The 22638-nt window shown below is 36.9% G+C and overlaps 2 protein-coding genes across 3 annotated transcripts in view; one reads left to right on the top strand and one right to left on the bottom strand.

Annotated features, from left to right (window-relative positions):
• The window catches only part of LOC128986223 (pantothenate kinase 3), a 45016-nt gene extending 44434 nt beyond the window's left edge, over positions 1 to 582 (top strand). The window contains exon 10 of the transcript XR_008490108.1: positions 398 to 582. The gene's annotated coding sequence lies outside the window, so the exon portion shown is untranslated. The remainder of the gene's footprint in view (positions 1 to 397) is intronic.
• LOC128986211 (F-box/WD repeat-containing protein 4) lies at positions 283 to 20932 on the bottom strand. 2 transcript variants are annotated; one of them, XM_054406434.1, is made up of 8 exons: positions 20560 to 20932; positions 19058 to 19153; positions 16732 to 16917; positions 11411 to 11549; positions 6199 to 6362; positions 5542 to 5670; positions 1302 to 1449; positions 283 to 549 (listed from the first exon to the last, which is right to left on the bottom strand). In XM_054406434.1, the coding sequence occupies exons 1-8, from the start codon at positions 20802 to 20804 to the stop codon at positions 364 to 366; spliced, it is 1293 nt and encodes a 430-aa protein (XP_054262409.1). In that variant the 5' UTR covers positions 20805 to 20932; the 3' UTR covers positions 283 to 363. The 2 variants fall into 2 exon arrangements, with proteins under 2 accessions (XP_054262409.1, XP_054262418.1); XM_054406443.1 differs by lacking the exon at positions 19058 to 19153.
• Positions 20933 to 22638: the final 1706 nt, after the last annotated feature.

Genomic DNA, 22638 nt, shown 5'->3' with positions numbered 1-22638 from the left:
CCAGGGAGTATCGCATCCACAGTGCAATACGAAATTCCGCCTTTTTTTAAGGTTTTTGCAGGTGATCCAGAGGGTCGCAGAGGTCAAAAATTCGGATTTAGCATCTCGGTACGATTACAAACAACTTAAAAAAAGAAACCTACTACCCCATTTCATGCAAGGTAAAATGCGTTAGGTTACTGGATTAAATTACATTTTAAATTAAATTGGATTAATTAAATTAAATTTTTGGGTAGGTACTTAATGCAATCAGGAGACAAAAAATTCAAGAAAATAAAAAAATGTGTTCACAATTCAGTATTTAATACCAAACAAATACAAACATAACAGAATAAAAACCCAGATATTGTAGTAGAGCAATAATCACAGCACTTGTATATTTCTGTTGTTGGTCCAGAATGAGGTGTAATCAGCGCATTGGACATCAGGTTCAAGGTGATGAGAGAAGTCAAGGACATTGACACAGGAGTCTTGGGCAATGAACAGCTGACTTGGGTCAAAACTGAGGCTGTATACCGGACTGCTGGCAACTCCACGACCGAAGAATGCCTTCAATAAACAGTGACTTGTAACAATCTTTAAACTCATTTATTTCATACTATTAGAACTGTCATTGTATGTTAGATAAAACAGTTTTATATTTTTAACAATACAATTAAAGTATTTATAGTTACAGTACTAAACATTTCATTAACTTGATAATGCATGTAGGTGATAAAGTTTTACAAGATGGAGTCAAGACTCTGGGAGAAGCAGTAAATGAGCATGTCCCAAGCGTAATTGAAATGCATTTGGTCATCAGTTTAGTTGATGGTACATTTAATTGATTATTTTCTAATTTCCCATATCATATAGGAAATAAGTTTTTTATCCCACTGACCTTTTGAGGCCAGACAGGCGAAGAATTAAATTAACAGTAGAACTGATAACTGACCATGGGCGATTCAGGAAACATTTACAACAGATGGGCTTGTTTGATGGCGAACCTATCTGTAGGCATTGCGGTAAGTCAGAGGAGACAGCCGATCACATGCTCTTTGATTGTGCAAAGCTCTCTGACGCTAGAAGGATAACTCTTGGCAATTTGGTAAGAGGTGTAACCTTCCTGAGGAGTTGAGTGGAAGACTACAGGCTTTCATCGGATGCCTGAATCTGTAGGGTCGATCAATAGATCACCTGTCTGGGGTGCGTAATATAACTAGACTTTTTGGATGAAGTGCTTTATGGTACCAGGGGGTGCTGCCCCTGTCAGATAAGATAAGATAATAAGAAATTGTATATTTCCATTTTTGCTACAGTACCTGTATACTGTGTGGTGAGCGCTTGTCCCAAAACTGTACTCTACCGTGGGTAGCAGTTCCACACAACATTGAGCATTCACAATCTGTAGCAAGAGAATATCCTGCGGCTCCAAACGGATCAGACCAGTTGGCTACACAGCAGCCTACCCTGTACAGATACATTGTAACAACTAACAACTCTCACTCAGGTGATGGGCTAAAAATGTTCCATGTCACACCATATTGATTGTTGAAATAGCTTTACATTTTTCACATTAAAATAATTCTTCATACCACTGCATGGAAATGATCACATTGCCACATCTGTAAACAGTAGGGCCTACGCAAAATAGCTCATTTGCCGCTTTATTCATTCCTGCTCACTGAATCAGCTAATTTCACAGTTGGGGTTTCTATAAAACACTAACATCCTGTAAGCAAATAACATAACCTAAAACAAGAAAATATAGCCTAAATGACATTTTAGCTACATATACAAAGTGAATCTGTCATAAGTTAATAATGATGGTAAAAAATCATTTTTCCTACAGATACCTAACAATGTACATGTTCTCTCACTGATTTGAGAAAGCAAAGTGGCCAATTCGCTCATCAGTGAAACAATGTTAACATTGTCTCACTCTAATTACTTTGTCTCACTCACTCTAGATTTGTCATATTAAAAGTTCACTTCTGTGTAAAAATTTGTTACGTTTCTTTACAATTTATTTGTTTTATGGTAACTGTAGGAAAAATATAATGTGCAACTCGAGTGCAAAGTGCAATTGCCTCACTCGAGAAACCATTCCTCACTCGCCTCGTAAGTATTTCTCTCGAGTGAGTCAATTGCTCACTTTGCTCACTAGTTGCACAAATAACTATTAAGTTGCAATTCCTGTGTACCTGTTCAGTGGCAGTTCTGTAGACATTACAATTTGGGTCCAAGAGCAAAAGTCCCAACTCGAAACACAATTTTGCAGGGGGTGGGTAACTTCAGAGCTACTAGTTCAGCATTGAAACAAAAATCAACAGGCTATGCAAGGTCAGCCTGGACGCCAGAGAACGTTGAGAGAGTGAGAGAAGCTGTGGAAGCTAGTCCTTGGCGGCTTGCAGGCAAACAAGCTGCAGCTCTGCACATGTCTGGCCACTCGGTAGAAGAATATTACGATACGACCTGCAATTTCATCCATATAAAATGGCAATCGTGCAAATCAGTTGAAGCCCAGTAAATTAACAAAGCGTAACTCATTTTAAGAACAAGTGATTCATTTGATTACAGGTGACAAAATTGTCATTATGAGAGATGAAGTGCACTTTCAACCACACCTCACAGTCTTCCTCACTCTCTTGACGTTCTCTGGCGTCTGGGCTGACCTTTGTTGATTTTATTTTCAATTACCTGACCCACCCACAGCGAAATGGGGTTTTGAGTAGGGACTTTTCTTCTTTGACCCACATTAAAAAGTCTACAGAACTGTTGCTGAATTGCCAATTAGAAAACATGATTCCACCACAAACGCTCAGTGCTCAGCTGTCCACAGCTCCATGGCTACTAAAAATATCCACACGTAGGCTTTGGAAATCCCCCTATTCCCACCACCCTCCGCCAGTCATTCACTCGACAGGGCGGCAAAGCAAACCGCCTGTATCACGACCGTCTATTCTTTTCGTGACAATAATAATTAGGAATGAACTAAATTCATAACATTTTATTTGAACATGTCTTTGTAAGAAGTTTATAACACTAATAACAATATTTGTTTCCATCTGATCATAATATAATATCCTAAATAAAACATATGTTTTATTTGCAGTCTTGAAACATCCCCCTCCTTAAAGATCGAGTCTCCTTGGAGGATGTACTTCACGCCCGTGTCTAGTCTTGTAACTTGAGCTGTCCTCTCGTGATTGTGGACTTCTGGTACAGACACTTGTTGAATTTTGTTCTGTCACATTGTCTCGTGATGGTGTACTTTTCAAGTCATTGGGAAATGGTAGAAGATGGAAACGGTTTCTTCTTAGGCCTCTTGTATCAGTCCTGACGATATATGATCGTGGTTCAGTTGCTGCTTTTACAACCGTTCCAGGTTTTCCCAAGTCAGATATCCAAACACTGTCTCCAGATTTCAAACTTCCAAGGGATTTGGCAGCATGCCTGGAGTTTGAAGTCGAAGGTACACTTCGGACAACTTGTAGAAGGTTAAGTTTTTCAATGGCTGTTTTACCTATGAGCGGTGTTTTACATTTTTCTGCTACATAAAAACGCTCAAAACAAGATTTGTTCTTATAGTCTAACTTTACATTTACCATCCCTCGTACAGCTAAGTGAGTCCCATCCGGTCCTGAAAGTCTTTTACACGTATGTTGCAATGGAACTTTTTTGTTTAGCTTGATATTAGCTGGCAAAACTGAAACGTCTGCTCCGGTATCGATTTTAAACTTAATAATGTCAGAATCATTAAACCTGAGGTCAATTTCCCAAGATTCAGGGTTTAGAACACTGTTTTCGGTAATTTTACCTAAGAATTCTTCAGAATTTGTTGAATTTGTACAATATTGATTAACAAACTGAGGTTCACTACTGACTTCATTACCGTAACCTTTTGCTTAGAACAAACTTTAGCAAAGTGACCGTTTGCTTTACAGTTGTTACACCGAACATTTTTGGCAGGACACAAGCCTCGGCGATGGGATGGAGTATTCCCACACCATTTACAAGGGTTTTTTGGATTGAATTTTCCATGGTTATTAGGAACAGTTTTCTTACAAAAAGACTTTTTGGAAGTGGTGTTTAATTTTACCCGATCAATGGAGGGATCAGCTAGGTCAAGTTTTTGCCTAACTAATGCCTCTGAACTACGAAGAGCATCAACTGCAGTTTCTAATTTTAGTGAGCTTTGTAAATGTAAGCGATCACTAAGGTTTTGATCATTCATTCCAACGATAAGTTGCATGAGAATCATTTCATCCCTTAAATCTCCCCAGTTGCATGGTTTTGCAAGAGTATGTAAGTCTGTGATGAAGTTTTCAGCAGACTCTGAGGATCCCTGTTTTCGTCTAAGAAATTTAGCACGCTGATAAATTATGTTTGTTTTAGGAACGAAATGGTTTTCGAATTTTCCCATAGTCAATTCATAATTTTCCAACTCATCAGGGCTTAGATTAAAGGAATCAAATATTCCCTCAGCCTTATCCCCCATTCAGTAGCAAAGAATGTCAACTTGCCTTTTCCCAGGTGCTTTATGTAGATCGCTGACTGACCTGTACCTTTCAAAGCGTTTCTTCCAAGCACTCCAATCATAGGGGTTGAAGGAAAAATTTTCTGGAGGCTTGACATGGATTTGATTTCTTTGAAGTCTTATCTCTTCAATTTCCTGTTGGATCTGTAGGTTTGCATCACGCTGCGCCATGCATCACGACCGTCTATACTTTTCGTGACAATAATAATTAGGAATGAACTAAATTAATAACATTTTATTTGAACATGTCTTTTGTAAGAAGTTTATAACACTAATAACAATATTTGTTTACATCTGATCATAATATAATATCCTAAATAAAACATATGTTTTATTTGCAGTCTTGAAGCACCGCCAGATCATTTTACCGCTCCCTATATTACATGCACAAACAGTTATTGCCACTCTCAAAATGTATGGCCGCACTCAGCTAAAGCTTCTTCATACTTGTGCTCACACAAATAGCTATAAGCAGTTTTTCCCTCTTGGTCCCCTATTTCATAAAAATGATAATTACAATTTTTAGATGGATATTTTCATTTTTTCTATAGCTGGGACAGTTAAGAGTCCTTGGAGCCTAGACGATCTAACTCATAAAACAATTAAAGAACTACAAAGAAAATTTGTAATTTCATAGTATAGGCTACTATATATTTAAATTACAGTCACTCTGGTGTTAGAAAAAATATTGGTGAACGGTAAATAACTCTTCAGCGGCTGTTTGAAATTAACTAAATTAACATTGCTCTTATGGCAGCCAAATCCAAGATGGCCGTTAGCTTCCATGGACTCCCTTGGAGAACAATTCAAAACTACAAAGAACATTTCTAATCTCACAGTATACTAGATATTTAAATTATATTCACTTTGGTGTTTGAAATAATGAGGACGGTAAATAACTCTTCAGCAGCTGTTTAAAATTACCCAAGATGGCCGCTAGCATCCAAGGACTCTTAACTGTTATCCTTCTCTCTTTTAGAGAATCTCTTCAGAGTTTGGGATATCTAATCTGTCAAACTGACCTTATATCCCAAAGACGCAGAATGGCATCAAATCCACAGGTAACCAGAGTGTTAGGGCACTCCCATTGGATGTCAAACACAGCTGCTCCATTCTTCACTACACTTTTGGTCATCAATCTTTCTATTCCTCTAAAACCAAATAAACATTTTTTTTCAGATATAAAAGAATGAAGATTTTTTTGTATACAATTATCGGTTGGTATTAAACTTAACAGCATGCAGCCAGTGGCACACTGACTACAAATCAATCGTCAACATTTAATCAGACAACATGAATAATGTTAACTTCTAAAAGTTGTAACACGAGTTGACTTCATCAGTTCGGAATAAAACTATGTGCAAAGGAATAGTGCTGAACTTTATGCCAGACATGTGCTAAAACCTGAACAGATGTGATATAACAAAAAATTTGTATTTAATATGAACTTATTTTACAATCTGTTAAATTTCAAAACAATAAGCAAAACAAAAACCGTGAAAAAAATTTGCGAAATGCAAGCATGTGTCAAACAACAAGTCTTGCTAAAATAGGCAATTATTTAAACAAATCTGTATTTCAGGTCCAAACATGAAGTCTTACTCTTACTCCCTTTACTCTCAAGGGTTAGCTAGCTACACTCAAAAAATTCCTGATCTTAAGTAAATTTATTGACTAACCGATCCAAATCATACAAGTGAAGTGGGTGGACGCCATAGTAACCTGCAGATCCAGCAGCAAGACAGCTGAGGGATGGGTCCATAGCTACAGACCACACACGGTCTGACACCTTGATGGTACAGCCACACAGCAACGAACTAAACCCATCATGGGACTGCCATACCTAGACAACCAATATTTAGTAACAGATTGGCTTAACAGACATGTAACCCAGCTAGACAACTGAGTGATGGGTCCAAAGCTACAGAACACACATGGTCTGACACCTTGATGGTACAGCCACACAGCAACGAACTAAACCCATCATGGGACTGCCATACCTAGACAACCAATATTTAGTAACAGATTGGCTTAACAGACATGTAACTCAGCTAGACAACTGAGTGATGGGTCCATAGCTACAGAACACACATGGTCTGACACCTTGATGGTACAGCCACACAGCAACGAACCAAACCCATCATGGGACTGCCATACCTAGACAACCAATATTTAGTAACAAATTGGCTTTAACAGACATGTAACTCAGCTAGACAACTGAGTGATGGGTCCAAAGCTACAGAACACACATGGTCTGACACCTTGATGGTACAGCCACACAGCAACGAACCAAACCCATCATGGGACTGCCATACCTAGACAACCAATATTTAGTAACAGATTGGCTTAACAGACATGTAACCCAGCTAGACAACTGAGTGATGGGTCCAAAGCTACAGAACACACATGGTCTGACACCTTGATGGTACAGCCACACAGCAACGAACCAAACCCATCATGGGACTGCCATACCTAGACAACCAATATTTAGTAACAGATTGGCTTAACAGACATGTAACTCAGCTAGACAACTGAGTGATGGGTCCATAGCTACAGAACACACACGGTCTGACATCTTGATGGTACAGCCACACAGCAACGAACCAAACCCATCATGGGACTGCCATACCTAGACAACCAATATATGACATGTAACTCAGCTAGACAACTGAGTGAGATTCTTTGTTTATCTTTGTTACTGGCTCAAATTTATTATTAAATTTATGATTTTTGATTCATTAGCCAGTCCTGATCAAGGACAGCTGTGCACAGTTTTTAACCATCAAAAATTTACTCTTGGTTGAACTGGGACTTTAAAGATAAAAGAAATAATTTGTTATTGCTAGTATCCTATATCCTATACTCTAATACGAGCAAAGTTTGCTTGTATGTATGTATGTATGTATGTATGTATGTATGCTTGCACCAAGATCTCGAAAACGGCTCCGACGATTTTCTTCAAATGTTGTATATAGTTTATTTCTGGCCTAAAAACGAGTTTACTGCAAATAGAACTGCCAACAAAAATCTAATTACATAGAAAAATGAAACTGAAAATCACATTTTTTTAACATTAGTCTTATGGGTTGCTAGGTAACCATGTTGGCTGAATTAAATAACAAGGAAAAAGTAAACAAAAGACTTGTAATTTGTCTATCCACAGTATACTAGAAAAACAAAATACAGTACAAAAGGAAAAACATCAGTTGTTACTATTGAGCAAAGATTATACTGAAGATTACTCGATTCTATAGTCAAGGGTAGCAGTGTGGAGTGTGGGATTTGTTTATGACGATTGGATTACGGTATCTGCAATCCTTAAATGCTATGGAAAGGGAGGAAATAGGTCCACGACATAGGAAGTGGTGAAGGAAGTAGTAAAGGCGAGCAGTCTGGAGTGTGGGAACTGTTTTTAAGGTAATCTGCAATCCTAAAATGTAATGGGAAGGGAGGAAAACAGGTCCATGACGTAGGAAATGAGGAAGGAAGTTGTAAGGCTAGCAGTGCAGAGTGTGGGAACCGTCTGCGGCATTTATGTATCTGCAATTCTAAAATAGTATAAGGAAGGAGGGCAAACAGGTCTACGACATAGGGAGTGGTGAAGGAAGTAGTAAGGGTGAGCAGTCCGGAGTGTGGGAATTGTTAATAACGATTAGATCAAGTTATCTACAATCCTAAAATGCTATGGGAAGGGAGGGAATTAGGTCCGCGACGTAGGAAGTGGTGAAGGAAGTAGTAAAGGCGAGCAGTCTGGAGTGTGGAAACTGTTTATGACGATTAGATTAAGGAATCTACAATCCTAAAATGCTATGGGAAGGGATGGAAAGAGGTCTGCGACATAGGAAGTGGTGAAGGAAGTAGTAAAGGTGAGCAGTCCGGAGTGTGGGAAATGTTTATGACGATTAGATTAAGGTATCTACAATCCTAAAATGCTATGGGAATGGAGGGAAACAGGTCTGTGACGTAGGAAGAGGTGAAGGAAGTAGTGAAGGCAAGCAGCCCGGAGTGTTGGAACTGTTAATGACGATTAGATTAGTTAATCTGCAATCCTAAAATGCCATTGGAAGGGAGAGAAACAGGTCCGCGACGTAGGAAGTGGTGAAGGAAGTAGTAATGCTAGCAGTGCAGAGTGTGGGAACTGACTGTGGCGTTTATGTATCTGCAATTCTAAAATGGTATAGGGAAGGAGGGAAAACAGGTCCACGACGTAGGGAGTGGTGAAGTAAGTAGTGAAGGTGAGCAGTGTGGAGATTGGGAGTGGATTAATGTATCTGCAATACTTTTCAGAGTAAACTAATAATTTTTCCCGAGCAAAGCTCGGTCCCCAGGTACTATACTCTAATACGAGCAAAGTTTGCTTGTATGTATGTATGTATGTATGTATGTATGTATGCTTGCACCAAGATCTCGAAAACGGCTCCGACGATTTTCTTCAAATGTTGTATATAGTTTATTTCTGGCCTAAAAACGAGTTTACTGCAATTAGAACTGCCATAAAAAATCTAATTACGTAGAAAAATGAAATTGAAAATCACATTTTTTTAACATTAGTCTTATGGGTTGCTAGGTAACCATGTTGGCTGAAAAAGTAAACAAAAGACTTGTAGCTTGTAATTTGTCTATCCACAGTATACTAGCAAAACAAAATACAGTACAAAAGGAAAAACATCAGTTGTTACTATTGAGCAAAGATTATACTGAAGATTACTAGATTCTGTAGTCAAGGGTAGCAGTGTGGAGTGTGGGATCTGTTTATGACGATTAGATTACGGTATCTGCAATCCTTAAATGCTATGGAAAGGGAGGAAAACAGGTCCACGACATAGGAAGTGGTGAAGGAAGTAGTAAAGGTGAGCAGTCTGGAGTGTGGGAACTGTTTATGACGATTAAATTAAGGTATCTGCAATCCTAAAATGTAATGGGAGGGAGGAAAACAGGTCCATGACGTAGGAAATGGGGAAGGAAGTTGTAAGGCTAGCAGTGCAGAGTGTGGAAACCGTCTGTGGCATTTATGTATCTGCAATTTTAAAATAGTATAAAGAAGGAGGGCAAACAGGTCTACGACATAGGGAGTGGTGAAGGAAGTAGCATGGGTGAGCAGTCCGGAGTGTGGGAATTGTTAATAACGATTAAAACAAGTTATCTACAATCCTAAAATGCTATGGGAAGGGAGGGAATCAGGTCCGCGACGTAGGAAGTGGTGAAGGAAGTAGTAAAGGCGAGCAGTCTGGAGTGTGAAAACTGTTTATGACGATTAGATTAAGGAATCTACAATCCTAAAATGCAATGGGAGTGGTGGGAAACAGGTCCGCGACGTAGGAAGTGGTGAAGGAAGTAGTAAAGGCGAGCAGTCTGGAGTCTGGGAACTGTTTATGGGAATTACATTAAGATATCTACAATCCTAAAATGCTACGAGAAGGGAGGAAAACAGGTCCATGACGTAGGAAATGGTGTAGGAAGTAGTAATGCTAGCAGTGCAGAGTGTGGGAACCGTCTGTGTGGCATTTATGTATCTGCAATTCTGAAATAGTATAAAGAAGGAGGGCAAACAGGTCTACGACATAGGGAGTGGTGAAGGAAGTAGCAAGGCTGAGCAGTCCGGAGTGTGGGAATTGTTAATAACGATTAAAACAAGTTATCTACTATCATAAAATGCTATGGGAAGGGAGGGAATCAGGTCCGCGACGTAGGAAGTGGTGAAGGAAGTAGTAAAGGCGAGCAGTCTGGAGTGTGGAAACTGTTTAAGACGATTAGATTAAGGAATCTGCAATCCTAAAATCCTATGGGAAGGGATGGAAAGAGGTCCGCGACGTAGGAAGTGGTGAAGGAAGTAGTAAAGGCGAGCAGTCTGGAGTGTGGAAACTGTTTAAGACGATTAGAATAAGGAATCTGCAATCCTAAAATCCTATGGGAAGGGATGGAAAGAGGTCCGCGACGTAGGAAGTGGTGAAGGAAGTAGTAAAGGCGAGCAGTCTGGAGTGTGAAAACTGTTTATGACGATTAGATTAAGGAATCTGCAATCCTAAAATGCTATGGGAAGGGAGGGAAACAGGTTCACGACGTAGGAAGTGGTGAAGAAAGTAGTAAATGTGAGCAGTCCGGAGTGTGGGAACTGTTAATAACGATTAGATCAAGTTATCTACAATCCTAAAATGCTATGGGACGGGAGGGAATCATGTCCGCGACGTAGGAAGTGGTGAAGGAAGTAGTAAAGGCGAGCAGTCTGGAGTGTGGGAAATGTTTATGACGATTAGATTAAAGAATCAACAATCCTAAAATCCTATGGGAAGGGATGGAAAGAGGTCTGCGACATAGGAAGTGGTGAAGGAAGTAGTAAAGGTAAGCAGTCCGGAGTGTGGGAAATATTTATGACGATTAGATTAAGGTATCTACAATCCTAAAATGCTATGGGAATGGAGGGAAACAGGTCTGCGACGTAGGAAGAGGTGAAGGAAGTAGTAAAGGCGAGCAGTCTGGAGCCTGGGAACTGTTTATGGGAACTACATTAAGGTATCTACAATCCTAAAATGCTACGAGAAGGGAGGAGAGGAAAACAGGTCCATGACGTAGGAAATGGTGTAGGAAGTAGTAATGCTAGCAGTGCAGAGTGTGGGAACTGTCTGTGGCATTTATGTACCTGCAATTCTAAAATGGTATAGGGAAGGAGGGCAAACAGGTCCAATACGTAGGGAGTGGTGAAGTAAGTAGTGAAGGTTAGCAGTGTGGAGATTGGGAGTGGATTAATGTATCTGCAATACTTTTCAGAGTAAAGTAATAATTTTCCCCGAGCAAAGCTCGGTCCCCAGGTACTGATTTAAAAAAGAATAGATTGTAAAGATTATAAAGTAAAAGGATAGAAAAATGATGCTAAATCTTGTGTTTTATCCCCACCTTAACAGTGCCATCTTTGGAGCCTGTTACTATTATGTTTCTTTTACCATCCAAGTCTTGGATGTCTTGTGTGTGGTTGCTCCGTTGACAAAACAATAACTTGTTTGATTCAGTTGACCAAGCACATATGTTTTTATCCCTGAAATCAAAATATAAAGAAATCTTATTTTTATTCCTGGGGCTTAAAACTATAGTGGAACTCCTGATTTGTACCACGGTGAGAGCACAGAGTAGAGATTGTGATTATTTTAAGCTAATGAATTAACAGCTACAATACCCTGCCGTTTTGTTTTTAGAAACTCTATTGTATCGCTTAGTTTTATACAATTTTCTTTAGTTTAGTTAAATACACTGGGGAAATGGTTTCATTAATACACTACACTGTGGAGTAGACATTCAAGTTTAAATATAATTATTTTTTATCAATGAAAAATCTAGAAAAAAACGGAGTTCCACTGTCCGTGCTTCCCTTTATTTAGGTTCATACCCTTAGGAGAGGGTTTTTTCGAAAAATGAAGGTATGTTTCTCATCGAGACCTTTCATTAAAGTATGCGGTTGATAGGTGTGCGGCTAACGGTTTTCTCAATAGTTCGCGTGTTAGCTTGTTGATATTTAGTCTAGCTGTTACTCTTAGGCTTCCCCTGACATACAGGGCAGTCACATGGTTTATTGGTGCCCAGGGCTTGATGTTCTCAGGCTACCCCTCCTACCCAAACACACAATGTGCAATGCTCGTGGGGGTTGTATTGCTTCTGAGACATCATCATTGTCCTCCACAATATTCCTGGCAAATTCCTGAATACCGTACAGTAAACTCCCAATTATTGAGCCCCACCTATCCGAGCCCTCGGGTTATCCGAGGTCGTTTTTGGCCTAAATATTTATTTGGATTTTCAGTAGGAAAACTATTACTTTATTATAGTATGTTTCTATTTAAAGAAACGTAAAAATACCTATTAATTTGCAATTTATTGAAACGAATACAGTACTTGAAATTACCATTACATATTATTATAACGTTAGAATGAACCACAAAAACCATACAAATTAAAATCACATGAAACTAGATTGGCCGGCTACCAATGGGAAACTGGACTGGACGAGTCGTCTGCAGAACATAAACAATAGCAGTGTCAGTGTCAGTCAGTCTTCTGCATTTCTATGTTTTGATCAGTATTGGGAAGTAGCGCGCTACAAGTAGCGACGCTACAGTAGCGCGCTACTTTTTTTGTAGCGTTAGCTGTAGCTACGCTACATTTAAGATTTTGTAGCTTTAGCTGTAGCTAGCTACATTTTTAGAGTAGTTGTAGCGGAATTTTAGCTACTTTTCTCGCTACATTAACATTGTTTGAGATAGTGATTTTTATCATAACCTCAACCTTACGTAAAACAACCTCTTTCAAACTGAGATTTTCAAAAAACATTAGGCCTACTTTCTTGGCTTCATACAGCTGGTTGCAGCCGTTTCATTCCCCATTACAACGTTGTGTGGACATGGACGCCATTAAATGAGTGTTATCCACATTTTTGGCTCTCATTTCCTTAATTTACTACTCTATGATTACTGTCAGATAAAATAAAATCGCTAGTTGCAGACGACGTTTAAACGTTACCGGTGACAAGAGAAGCTATTGAATGCTTGCAAGTGATTGACAGGGAAATTAGTAATCAATTTGGTTTCTTTATTATATTGATTGTGTTTCAACTTGGGTTTTAATGGAAACCAACACTAAACCTTAAAATAATGAGAAAGCAGGTCTAGCTTCAGCTGTTGATTGTGGTTCATCATCACAAGCCCTTCCTTGGTTAGATTACGAAGATTTTTCAAAGATTACTAAAGTAACAAAGAGGAAATTACCTGATGAGATTTAAGATATGCCTAGACTACCTGATAATTGTAACGAAAAAATCTCCATATAACATGAAACTTAGATTGAAAAAATTGCATAGTTTACACCTGCTAACAGCTCTTGTATATGACTATTCCTAGGCTATGCTATGATTTAAAACGAATACCAACTTCCAAGTTCAATTATTAGGAATATATCTGTTTAGTCCTTGCAAGAACAAGCCTACTATAGCCAACTTGTTACAAAGCCAAGTAGGCCTACATGTTATTTTTACTTTACAAATTTCAACATGTTTAAATCAAAGCCGATTTCAGGATAAGTTTGTTTTCTGTACCAACTAGGTTGAAGCACAATTTGCCCTATGCATAATGACAATAAAGGATGATTTCTTGACATTGAAAAGTGTTATTCATAGAACAAGTAACTTATCACTATGGTTAAAAGTTGTAAAAATGTCGTTTTTAACATAAAAGTTAAGAAAGGCAAAAAACTCCAATTTCAGTAGGCTAACTTAGGCTCTGTAACACCAACAAGTATTTTTAAATAATCGGTTTACAGTTTTATTGGTCTTAATTGTTTATACAAGACATCTATAAATGAATATATATTAAAGAAATAAAATGAGCTTTTAAAATAAAGTTTTGTTGTATGTCCTTTGAACTTAATGAAAATTACATATAAGATGCTTAAAAATAATGCAATATTTAAAAATAAGTACTAAATATGATGGGACACCCAATTATTTGGTTCTGTTGTTGTAGTTTTAGGCTTATAATGCCAACAAATTAAATACAATCTAGGAATAATTTGTTTTCTAAGTAATGTTAGATACCATACTGACATTTTTTGTTTAAATGTTTGTTCAATAAAAATGTAGTTGCAATTGATTTTACATTTACCTAATGTGCGTGGAATAAAAAGTAACGTCTTTGGAAAAGTAGCTAAAATTGTAGCTGTAGCTACATTTCATTGTAGCTGTAGTTGTAGCTAGCTACTTTTTCGGAACTGTAGCTGTAGCTGTAGCTAAGCTACTTTTTTGGAAATGTAGCAGTAGTTGTAGCTAGCTACATTTTAAAAGTAGCTTCCCCAACACTGGTTTTGATGTAGACATGATTGTGTCCAGTTATAGATCAGGTCAAACTTAAAAAATGTAATTTTATACCTTTTAAATTAGAAAGATCCACCTTAGTGTTTTGTTTTAAATAATTTAGTCTGGATTGGTTTATCATAATTGTAATAATAGGTACTTTGTTTAAAATTTTTCAAGACAATTGAAAAAGTATTGAAAATGTTTGATGTGTCATTTTTACTTTCTCCCCCTACACATACATAGTATATGGAGAAAGTATTGTTTTTGTCAAAATTTTGGCGTTTGAGTTTTGAGTGGATGTATTTGTTTTAGAAAAGTGGTTTTTGAAGTGATGTATGTGTGTGTGTAAGTCTGGATATGTGCAGAGCTACAGACTACACCTGTGGTCCGATTTTGATCAAATTTGGTATGTAGGTACTAATCCATGATATCTCCAGGCATTTTTCCATTTTTTTGAAATTTTGATTTTTAATGTTGATTTTCCCATAAAATAACAGAAAAATCGGATTTTCTCAAAAATGGCCCAAACGATTTTGATAAAAATTTAGTATGTTGTAGCCCTTTAAATTAAACAAAGTGGTACAATTCCCATTTCTGTAAAAATTACGGTTCAAAATTTATTGTAAATTATGTTATTTTCCCATCAAAACCCATAAAATATGACAAAATCTTATTTTTTTTAATAGGGCGGTTCTGGTTCAAATTAGTATGTGATAATCGTTATAATTCTTAAAAACATAGTGCAACCCCAATTTCTGTAAAAATTGTGGTTCAAAAGTTATTGTAGCCTATGTTATTTTCTCATAAAAACCCATAAAAACAGAAAAAAGGATTTTAAAAAATTTTGATTTAATTTGTCTGTTATGGTCCTTATAATATTCTAAACAAAATAGTGCAGCCCCCATTTCTGTAAAAATTACGGTTCAAAAGCTAATGAAATGAAACTTTTGTGATTTTACCCATTAAATATCATAGTTAGTTACTCTCATCGCTTACCCATGATACAGGTTGTTGACAAGCTAATAGGAGAAAGTATGTGTCAGATTGCTGATACCATTTATTTTCTTTAACAATACTACGGTGTTTGGAAAAAAGGTAACAACAAAATTATATTATTATCATTTTTTATTCGCTATGTGTTGTTTAAAGATATATTTTACAAGTATTTGTCTCGATCCCAACAACCTCGGTTAATCAGGATTATACTGTAGTCACAATAACAAGATCATCATATTTCGTGATCGCGGCTAAATCCTGAATATATCCTTTGGTAACGGAAATATAGTCATTTTCATCCACAATCACGGTAAAATTGAGATTATCTCCCGCAGTCATGTTGACATCATCATAGTCTTCCGTGATTGCGTCAAAATCCTGAATATTTTCAACAGTAACAGAAAAATAGCCATATTGTTCTCCGCAATCACAGATGAAAAACAAGATCATCTCCATTAGTCTTTTAGTATCCTGTAATCGTGGCAAAATCTTAAATATATCCATCAGTAAATATAGGCCCTAGTCATTGTCCTCCATGATTGCAGCAAAATCAAGACTATCCCAAGGTCATGTCGACATCATCATTGTCATCCACATTTGCGGAAAAATGAAGATTATCTCCTGCGGTCGTATGGACATGGAACTTTGTGGACATCTCATGGCGATCATTTCTTTTATCTTATATTTCTCTTCACCAACGGATTATTCATCTGAAGAAGAAGTTCATTTGTGCTCTTATCGTGTCTAATAACATCCAAACACAGAAACCTTGCCTGAAATAGTACCTATCTTGACAGATGATTTTCAGCGGCCTATTACGAACCGTGGCCCACTCGTGAGATTTTATAAAAGTAACACTACACTTCGACTGAAAAAAAATGGCACAAAGAAGAATTACCATTTAAGCAGCTACTGTCATGACAGAAAGGTCATGTTCCTTTTAAAATAGATCTCATCATCCTTTATAAGATACGTTGATTAACAACAATGCATGTACGTCAATATTTATGTATCAGCCTATTTACAGTATTTGCTTTTTGGAAATGCAGCATTGCTTTGTCATTTGCATTATTTGTTACCAATGAAGCCTCACGACCATATGAACGAGGCCCGAATAAAAGCCAGCTTCCCTACAATTAAATTCCACTACACCTAACATTCCCAAGAGAGATTATATTGACAACTTTATGTAATTGATAAGGCTGAGACAACTGACATCCGAATGTCTAGGAATTTCAGCTTTAACAGTAACCCCACGAGAAATTTCTCAAAACTATGCTAGAGGGTTATTCATTGGCACAGTAAAACGGTATGATGACCGATGTAATAATAATTAACTATTTATCATAAACATATTTTGGGTATTAAAAAAAATCATACATACTTCCCACCACTGAATATGACATTGTCTGCTTTGACAAAGCGAGAAATGTCGTCAGTGTGTGCCGTTTTGACAATGCAGTGTGGAGAATGCCATTTGATGCCATCCTTCAGTCTCGGTACCCCTAGGATACGTGGTCCTTGAGTTATCCATAGTACTTGGGATTCTAGCCATAGCCATGGCATATACCTGAAAAAATCGTACTGCAAATTACACCAACAGGCCTATATGATTCTCTTAAGATTTATGAGTTATTTGAAAGAAATAAAATGTAAATTTGTGACTTGGATTAAATGTTGTCAACCACAATTAATTGCACTTATTTTATTTTTTTTGTATTACCTGCCACACTAGAAAATACGCCACCTCTTAGAACATACGTCAGTGGCGTAGCGACCGTGGAGCGGTCGCTCCAGGGCGGAAGGCTCTGGGGGGCGGAACTCACTTCAAGAAAATAAAACTTTTATTTTTTTAAATCTGATATACATATAAATACAAAATTAAAGTAACATTATCTCTAATCAGGTATATTTTAAAAACGAATATTATCATTATAAACTATTACATTTAGTCTTTATTTATAATACTCATAGATGAATCGTAAATCGTCGCCGCCGTGCTCGATGCGGCGTATACTATAGGCTAGGTGGCGTCAGCCGGTATCATCTGCTGGGGTTTCACTTGTGCAATGAACTACACATTTAGTGATTTTTATTGAGTGGCTAGTTACCGTACATTAATATCGCAACTCATTACAATGGAGAATATTTTGTACTTATCAAAATACGATCCGAATAAGAACAATTTCTTTTTCTTTTCAAACAATACCCGACTTGTAATAGTTTATCAAACAAAAACTACTGCTCAAACCAAAACAAAATTTCAACAGATTGTGAAATATCTATTTCTGTTCTAGGCCTATATATGAGTTTTAATTTTCACAACATTGTTTGTTAAGACAAAAAAACCTTTAAATAAAGCAAATAAATGTATATTGTTGTTTTTACCATAGTTTAAAAACTTGTTTGTATTTTTATTTTTGTAAACTTTTTTATTAAGGGCTGGGTAAAGAATTTCATCATTAAGTTGCAGCAACAACAACTGTTTTCAATAGGTACTGTACTTACGTTGATGGGCTAAATCAGTCCTTTATTTCCTCCCTAGGAAAAAAAGAATCAGCTGATGTTGAGGATATTAGCTGTACATTTTAATAGCTATTGCTTGCTATACAAGTCGTCCGCTTGTTTTGCTGAAGAAAATAGTCCTTATTCGCAAATATGCTATTTTTATCAAAATTTGCTTTTTTTATCATTGTGTTATATTGTACAACTAAAATACCCCTTTATCGACATGTAGGAAATTTTAAATGTAAAAGAATTCAATTAATGACATATGAATTTATTATAATTGTGTTGGCTGAGTAATGTGGTGGTAATACACACATACATATATTTAACAGTGTAACAAATTGTCCACATTTAATAGCAAAACCAGAAGGAAACCATTTCGAGGGCTTTACAATAAGTAATTTACAAAATTTACGTTTTATTAATTATTTAACTTAAAGTATGGTGCTGTGTAGCGAAAAATATAGTTCATCTTACGGCCGAAAAGTGTTTTCTAAAGATGGCACTAAAATGTTTTGTAATCTATTGTGAAATAAACATGTTGTTAGGCATAAGTAGTATTTTAGGCGCTTATTGAATAAATTATTATCATCTTAAAATACCATTATGAGGGAAACAATATGTATGATGGTTATGCTTAATGTTAAGAGAAGGGGGGGGGGGTGCTTAAGCAATTATGCTCCAGGGCGCTTTTAACCTGGCTACGCCACTGACATACGTGTAACGTTTTTAAAGTTGATCATTAACTGTCAATAAGTAAAGGAGTGTAGGCCTAATTTATTTCATTAATTAGCCCTATAGTGGAACCTTGTTTAACAATTACCTGCTGCAACTAAGAGGCAGACAGTAAACCATGTATTTATTTTATCCCTTGACGTAAGGTTGAGTGCAAAGATAAAGATGCAATGTAAAAAACCTTTATGACTAATAGGTAGGTACAATGATTACTCTATATTTAACCACTCTATATTTCTGATTCTGATTCTGATTCTAATGAGAAATTACTAATTACATGAGTTGCATAGGTACACTACTTTACCTACGATCGTTTCCTAATTACTAAAAATCACATGTGTTTTAAACAAAAGTTTGTAACAATGCAAAGTCGGTAAAGATCAAAGAGTATTATAAACATCTGTTTACAGTACTTGTTTTAAGTGACTTTCTTCTGCCAGTCAATATTCTTTGTTATCCGTACTTACTTTACACCAGTGTAGTGATTTCTATCCTTGTAGTAACCATATTTCCAGTTTGTGCTTATTCTGCATCTTTCCTTAGCTTTTAACTTTATGAACGACCTGGAGGAAATAAAAATTTGTTTAATAGCCTAAGTTTACTATAGTTATAAAAACATGCAATATGGGGTATTTTTATTTACAATGTTTTTTTGACATATTTTCTCCACTCCTTGATTTGATGTTGTTACCACTATATTGTTCTCGTTAGGCCCGTAAAATATATCACTTAATACATGGGTTTCTTTTTATTACACATTCTTATATTTGACTGATATGTTTACAAATATGTTAAGTTAATGTAAAATAGCTTAAACCACTAAAAAACAAAAATCTGTTTTGTATTGTGTTAGGCCTACTTTGTTGTTAGAATTTTGTTTACTTGCATCACGCTATTTCCCCTCTTTAATACGCCTTCACCTTGCCCCCCCCCCCATCTTTTAAGCTAGGTACATACTTTTTCTCATCGATGTCTAGGACTCGATGTTTTTATGCCATCGATTTTTGTTGTTCAATACATTGATTGATGTTTTGAGAAATTTTGCCATCACTATCTAACTTAGACCTAGGATAAGGTGAAGAGTTGTATCACATTTCTCTTGCCCTAAGTTAACTTATTGCCAATAGCAATGGCAATATCTCTGAAAATTACTTTAAGTCTATTGGAAAAGTAAAAAAAAAGAGCCAAGAAATTAAAAATTCATCATTAAATAAATCACAGTTCGGCCCAACAACAAATATATTTTAACTGAAATTACAACCCCAGAAGTAAGCTTAACCGTCTAGGAGTTAGCCTACTGTATTACAAAATACGCCTAGAAAGAATGTTTAAAATGCTTTAACTTGGCCTATGTTAAGAGCCTATAACTGGGCGGGTACAGTTTCTTAACTGGGCTATGCTAATATCGATTGAAACTATCGATTCGATTAGTAAACCTTTGTGCAATTTTTTCACCATCAGTAAGTTTGGTTGGTTATGAAAGTTTAATTTTATAATAGATATATTTAAAAATATCGATTATTATATCAATATTTTCAATTCGATAGTTTCAATATAGATATTAGCATACAGTAGACTCCCTCTTCTCCGGTCACCTTTTAACCGGACATCAGTTTAACTGGACTGCACTCAGCGGAAATTACATCTCTTTAACCGGACAATTTTTGTCAGCACATTGGTTTAACCAGACTAGATCGGCAGGAAGTGGGCAGTACTGAAACGACTGTTTCAAGGGAAAGATTTGATACCAGTGATCATCTAAATACGATGCTCTCATAAATTTAAGTCGAATATCACAGTAAACAGTCCGTTTTAACGAGTTTTTGGGGACGTCGGTTTAACCGGAAAACCCGTTATCCGGACTGGCCTCGGTCCCGAGGAGTCCGGATAAGAGGGAGTATACTGTAGCCCAGTTAAGAAACTGGACCCAACTGGGGTAACAATTTCAATACTAGCTAGGCCTACTCACCTTTTTAACACAGAATCTGATCTCTGATTAGTAATTAGGGCGTTATTACTCCATTTCACCCACACAGAATCTTCTGAAACAACTTCGTTCAATCTTTTACAAGTTTTACTTAAGGATCTTAAGGTTCCAGCATCACAAAATTTGAAAATCCACAGTAAAACATCAGTTGGAAGATCAACTAGCTTTAATCCTAATTGGTTGAGGTTTACTGTATCTAGATTTTCGGAACCAAAATAATGTGCCATTTTCGGCAACTGATATATGAGGATTTTTAATAAATAAATTCAACATTATCATGCTAATTAATTAAACACATTATAAAATGTCAAATCAATAAGAGTTTTGGTTAAGAAGTAAGGTGACGTTTGGGTTTGGTGGGTTTGTTTGTTTGAGGTTATATTGTTATTTATTTTATTTCACCATTCTAGGAGTGTTGCCACCAACTCAGAGCGAAAAGTCCCTAGATATAGGCAGAAAATGGTTTCCCTAGAAATCCTTAGATATCCTAAAATGTTACAACCCTACTTGCGATGTTGCCACTTTGAAGGCCGCGGCTTGGAGTTGAAGGTTGAAGCACGGCCACCTTTAACTATAGGCCGCGGCCTGGTAGAATTGGCAACGTTGTAAGTGGTGTTGTTCAGTGACAGACGTCCCATAAGATAACATGGCAGACAGGTGACATCAGCTCATTAATTCGCACTTTATGTATTTAAATTTATGAACATAAATTTATTAAAATATTGAAAATGAAACATACAGAATTTAAAACCGAAACAATATGAATTAAAATCTATATCTGTACATTTTTAAGTGGAGTCAATATTGCCATAGTACAGTAACCAATCCTACTATAATATTATAAATGAGAAAGGATGGATGTATGTTTGTGACAAGTGAACGCGAAAAATACTGGTCGGATTGGGCTGAAATTTGATAGTTCACATTCCCGATTAACATATAGGCATATTCTTATTTCAAAAATCCTTTCGGGCTCCGCCCCAGTGGGCTCTGTTCTGGAGTTTCCCATGTTAACCTTATGAGAAATGGAATTATTGAATCTTAACAGCTGTTTCAATTAAACAAGTTGGTTCTGTTCTATGATGTTCAATAGCATTAAAGTTACAAGGATTACCAACAGGGTGCAGCACTATTATTGCTTTTACATTTATGACAACAGCTAATTTGCAACCAAAAGGTGAGTGAGCGTAGCGAACGAACTTCAACCTGGAGGCGAGTTAGCGTAGCGTACGAGCTAACCTGAAGGCAAGTGAGCGCAGCGAACGAGCTCCAACCTAAAGGTGAGTGAGCGTAGCGAACGAGCTCCAACCTAAAGGTGAGTGAGCGTAGCGAACAAACTTCAACCAGGACGTGATTGAGCCATGCGAACGAGATAATCTTGAAAATTAAGAAGTTAAACGGGGCAAAGCTCGCGGGTTACAGCTAGTATTTCATAAATACACAAATGTCAAAACCATTAGCTACTTCCAAACAAAAACAGCTGTTTACAACACCACTTGCGACGTTGCCAGTTCGAAGGCCGCGGCCTGGAGTTAAAGGCGGCCGTGGTTGAAGGCGGCGTGGGTGTATTTACGATAGTTTGGTTACTGTTCTATGACAATATTGGCTCTGCTTTAAATGTACAGATATAGATATTTAATTCATATTGTTTTGGTTTTCAATTCTGTATGTTTCATTTTTAATATTCTGATGTCACCTGTCTGCCATGTTATCTCATGGCCTTATGGGACGTTTTTCACTAAACAACACCACATGCGACGTTGCCAATTCTACCAGGGGCCCATTTCATAATAAAGTACTAACTAATATTATTAGTAAATCAGCTGATCGCCCAATGCAAATCTAATGGAAATTACAAGTTACAAGTTGTAACTTGTAACTTGTAATTTCCATTAGATTTGCATTGGGCGATCAGCTGATTTACTAATAATATTAGTTTGTACTTTATTATGAAATGGGCCCCAGGACGCGGCCTGTAGTTAAAGGTGGCCGTGCATGGGTTACTCCTAGCTCAGTGATTTTGTATTGTATTCCAGTTCCAGTCCACTAAGTCCCTCCCTT

Source organism: Macrosteles quadrilineatus, unplaced genomic scaffold (genome assembly GCF_028750875.1).
Source record: "Macrosteles quadrilineatus isolate MER2022 unplaced genomic scaffold, UCM_ALF_1.0 Scaffold_1__1_contigs__length_201487025, whole genome shotgun sequence".
NCBI lineage: Eukaryota > Metazoa > Arthropoda > Insecta > Hemiptera > Cicadellidae > Macrosteles > Macrosteles quadrilineatus.
The sequence above is the reverse complement of the archived record's forward strand: the minus strand, read 5'-3'. Positions and strand labels throughout refer to the sequence as shown.

Excerpts from the sequence above, each read along its gene's own strand:
- LOC128986211 (XM_054406434.1), bottom strand. The coding sequence starts at position 20,804 with ATGGCACATTATTTTGGTTCCGAAAATCTAGATACAGTAAACCTCAAC. Across the intron at positions 6,363-11,410 it reads CCAAAGATGGCACTGTTAAG|GTATGGCAGTCCCATGATGG; the intron begins GTGGGGATAAAA and ends TTGGTTGTCTAG. Across the intron at positions 1,450-5,541 it reads CTGCGTCTTTGGGATATAAG|GGTAGGCTGCTGTGTAGCCA; the intron begins GTCAGTTTGACA and ends GTATCTGTACAG.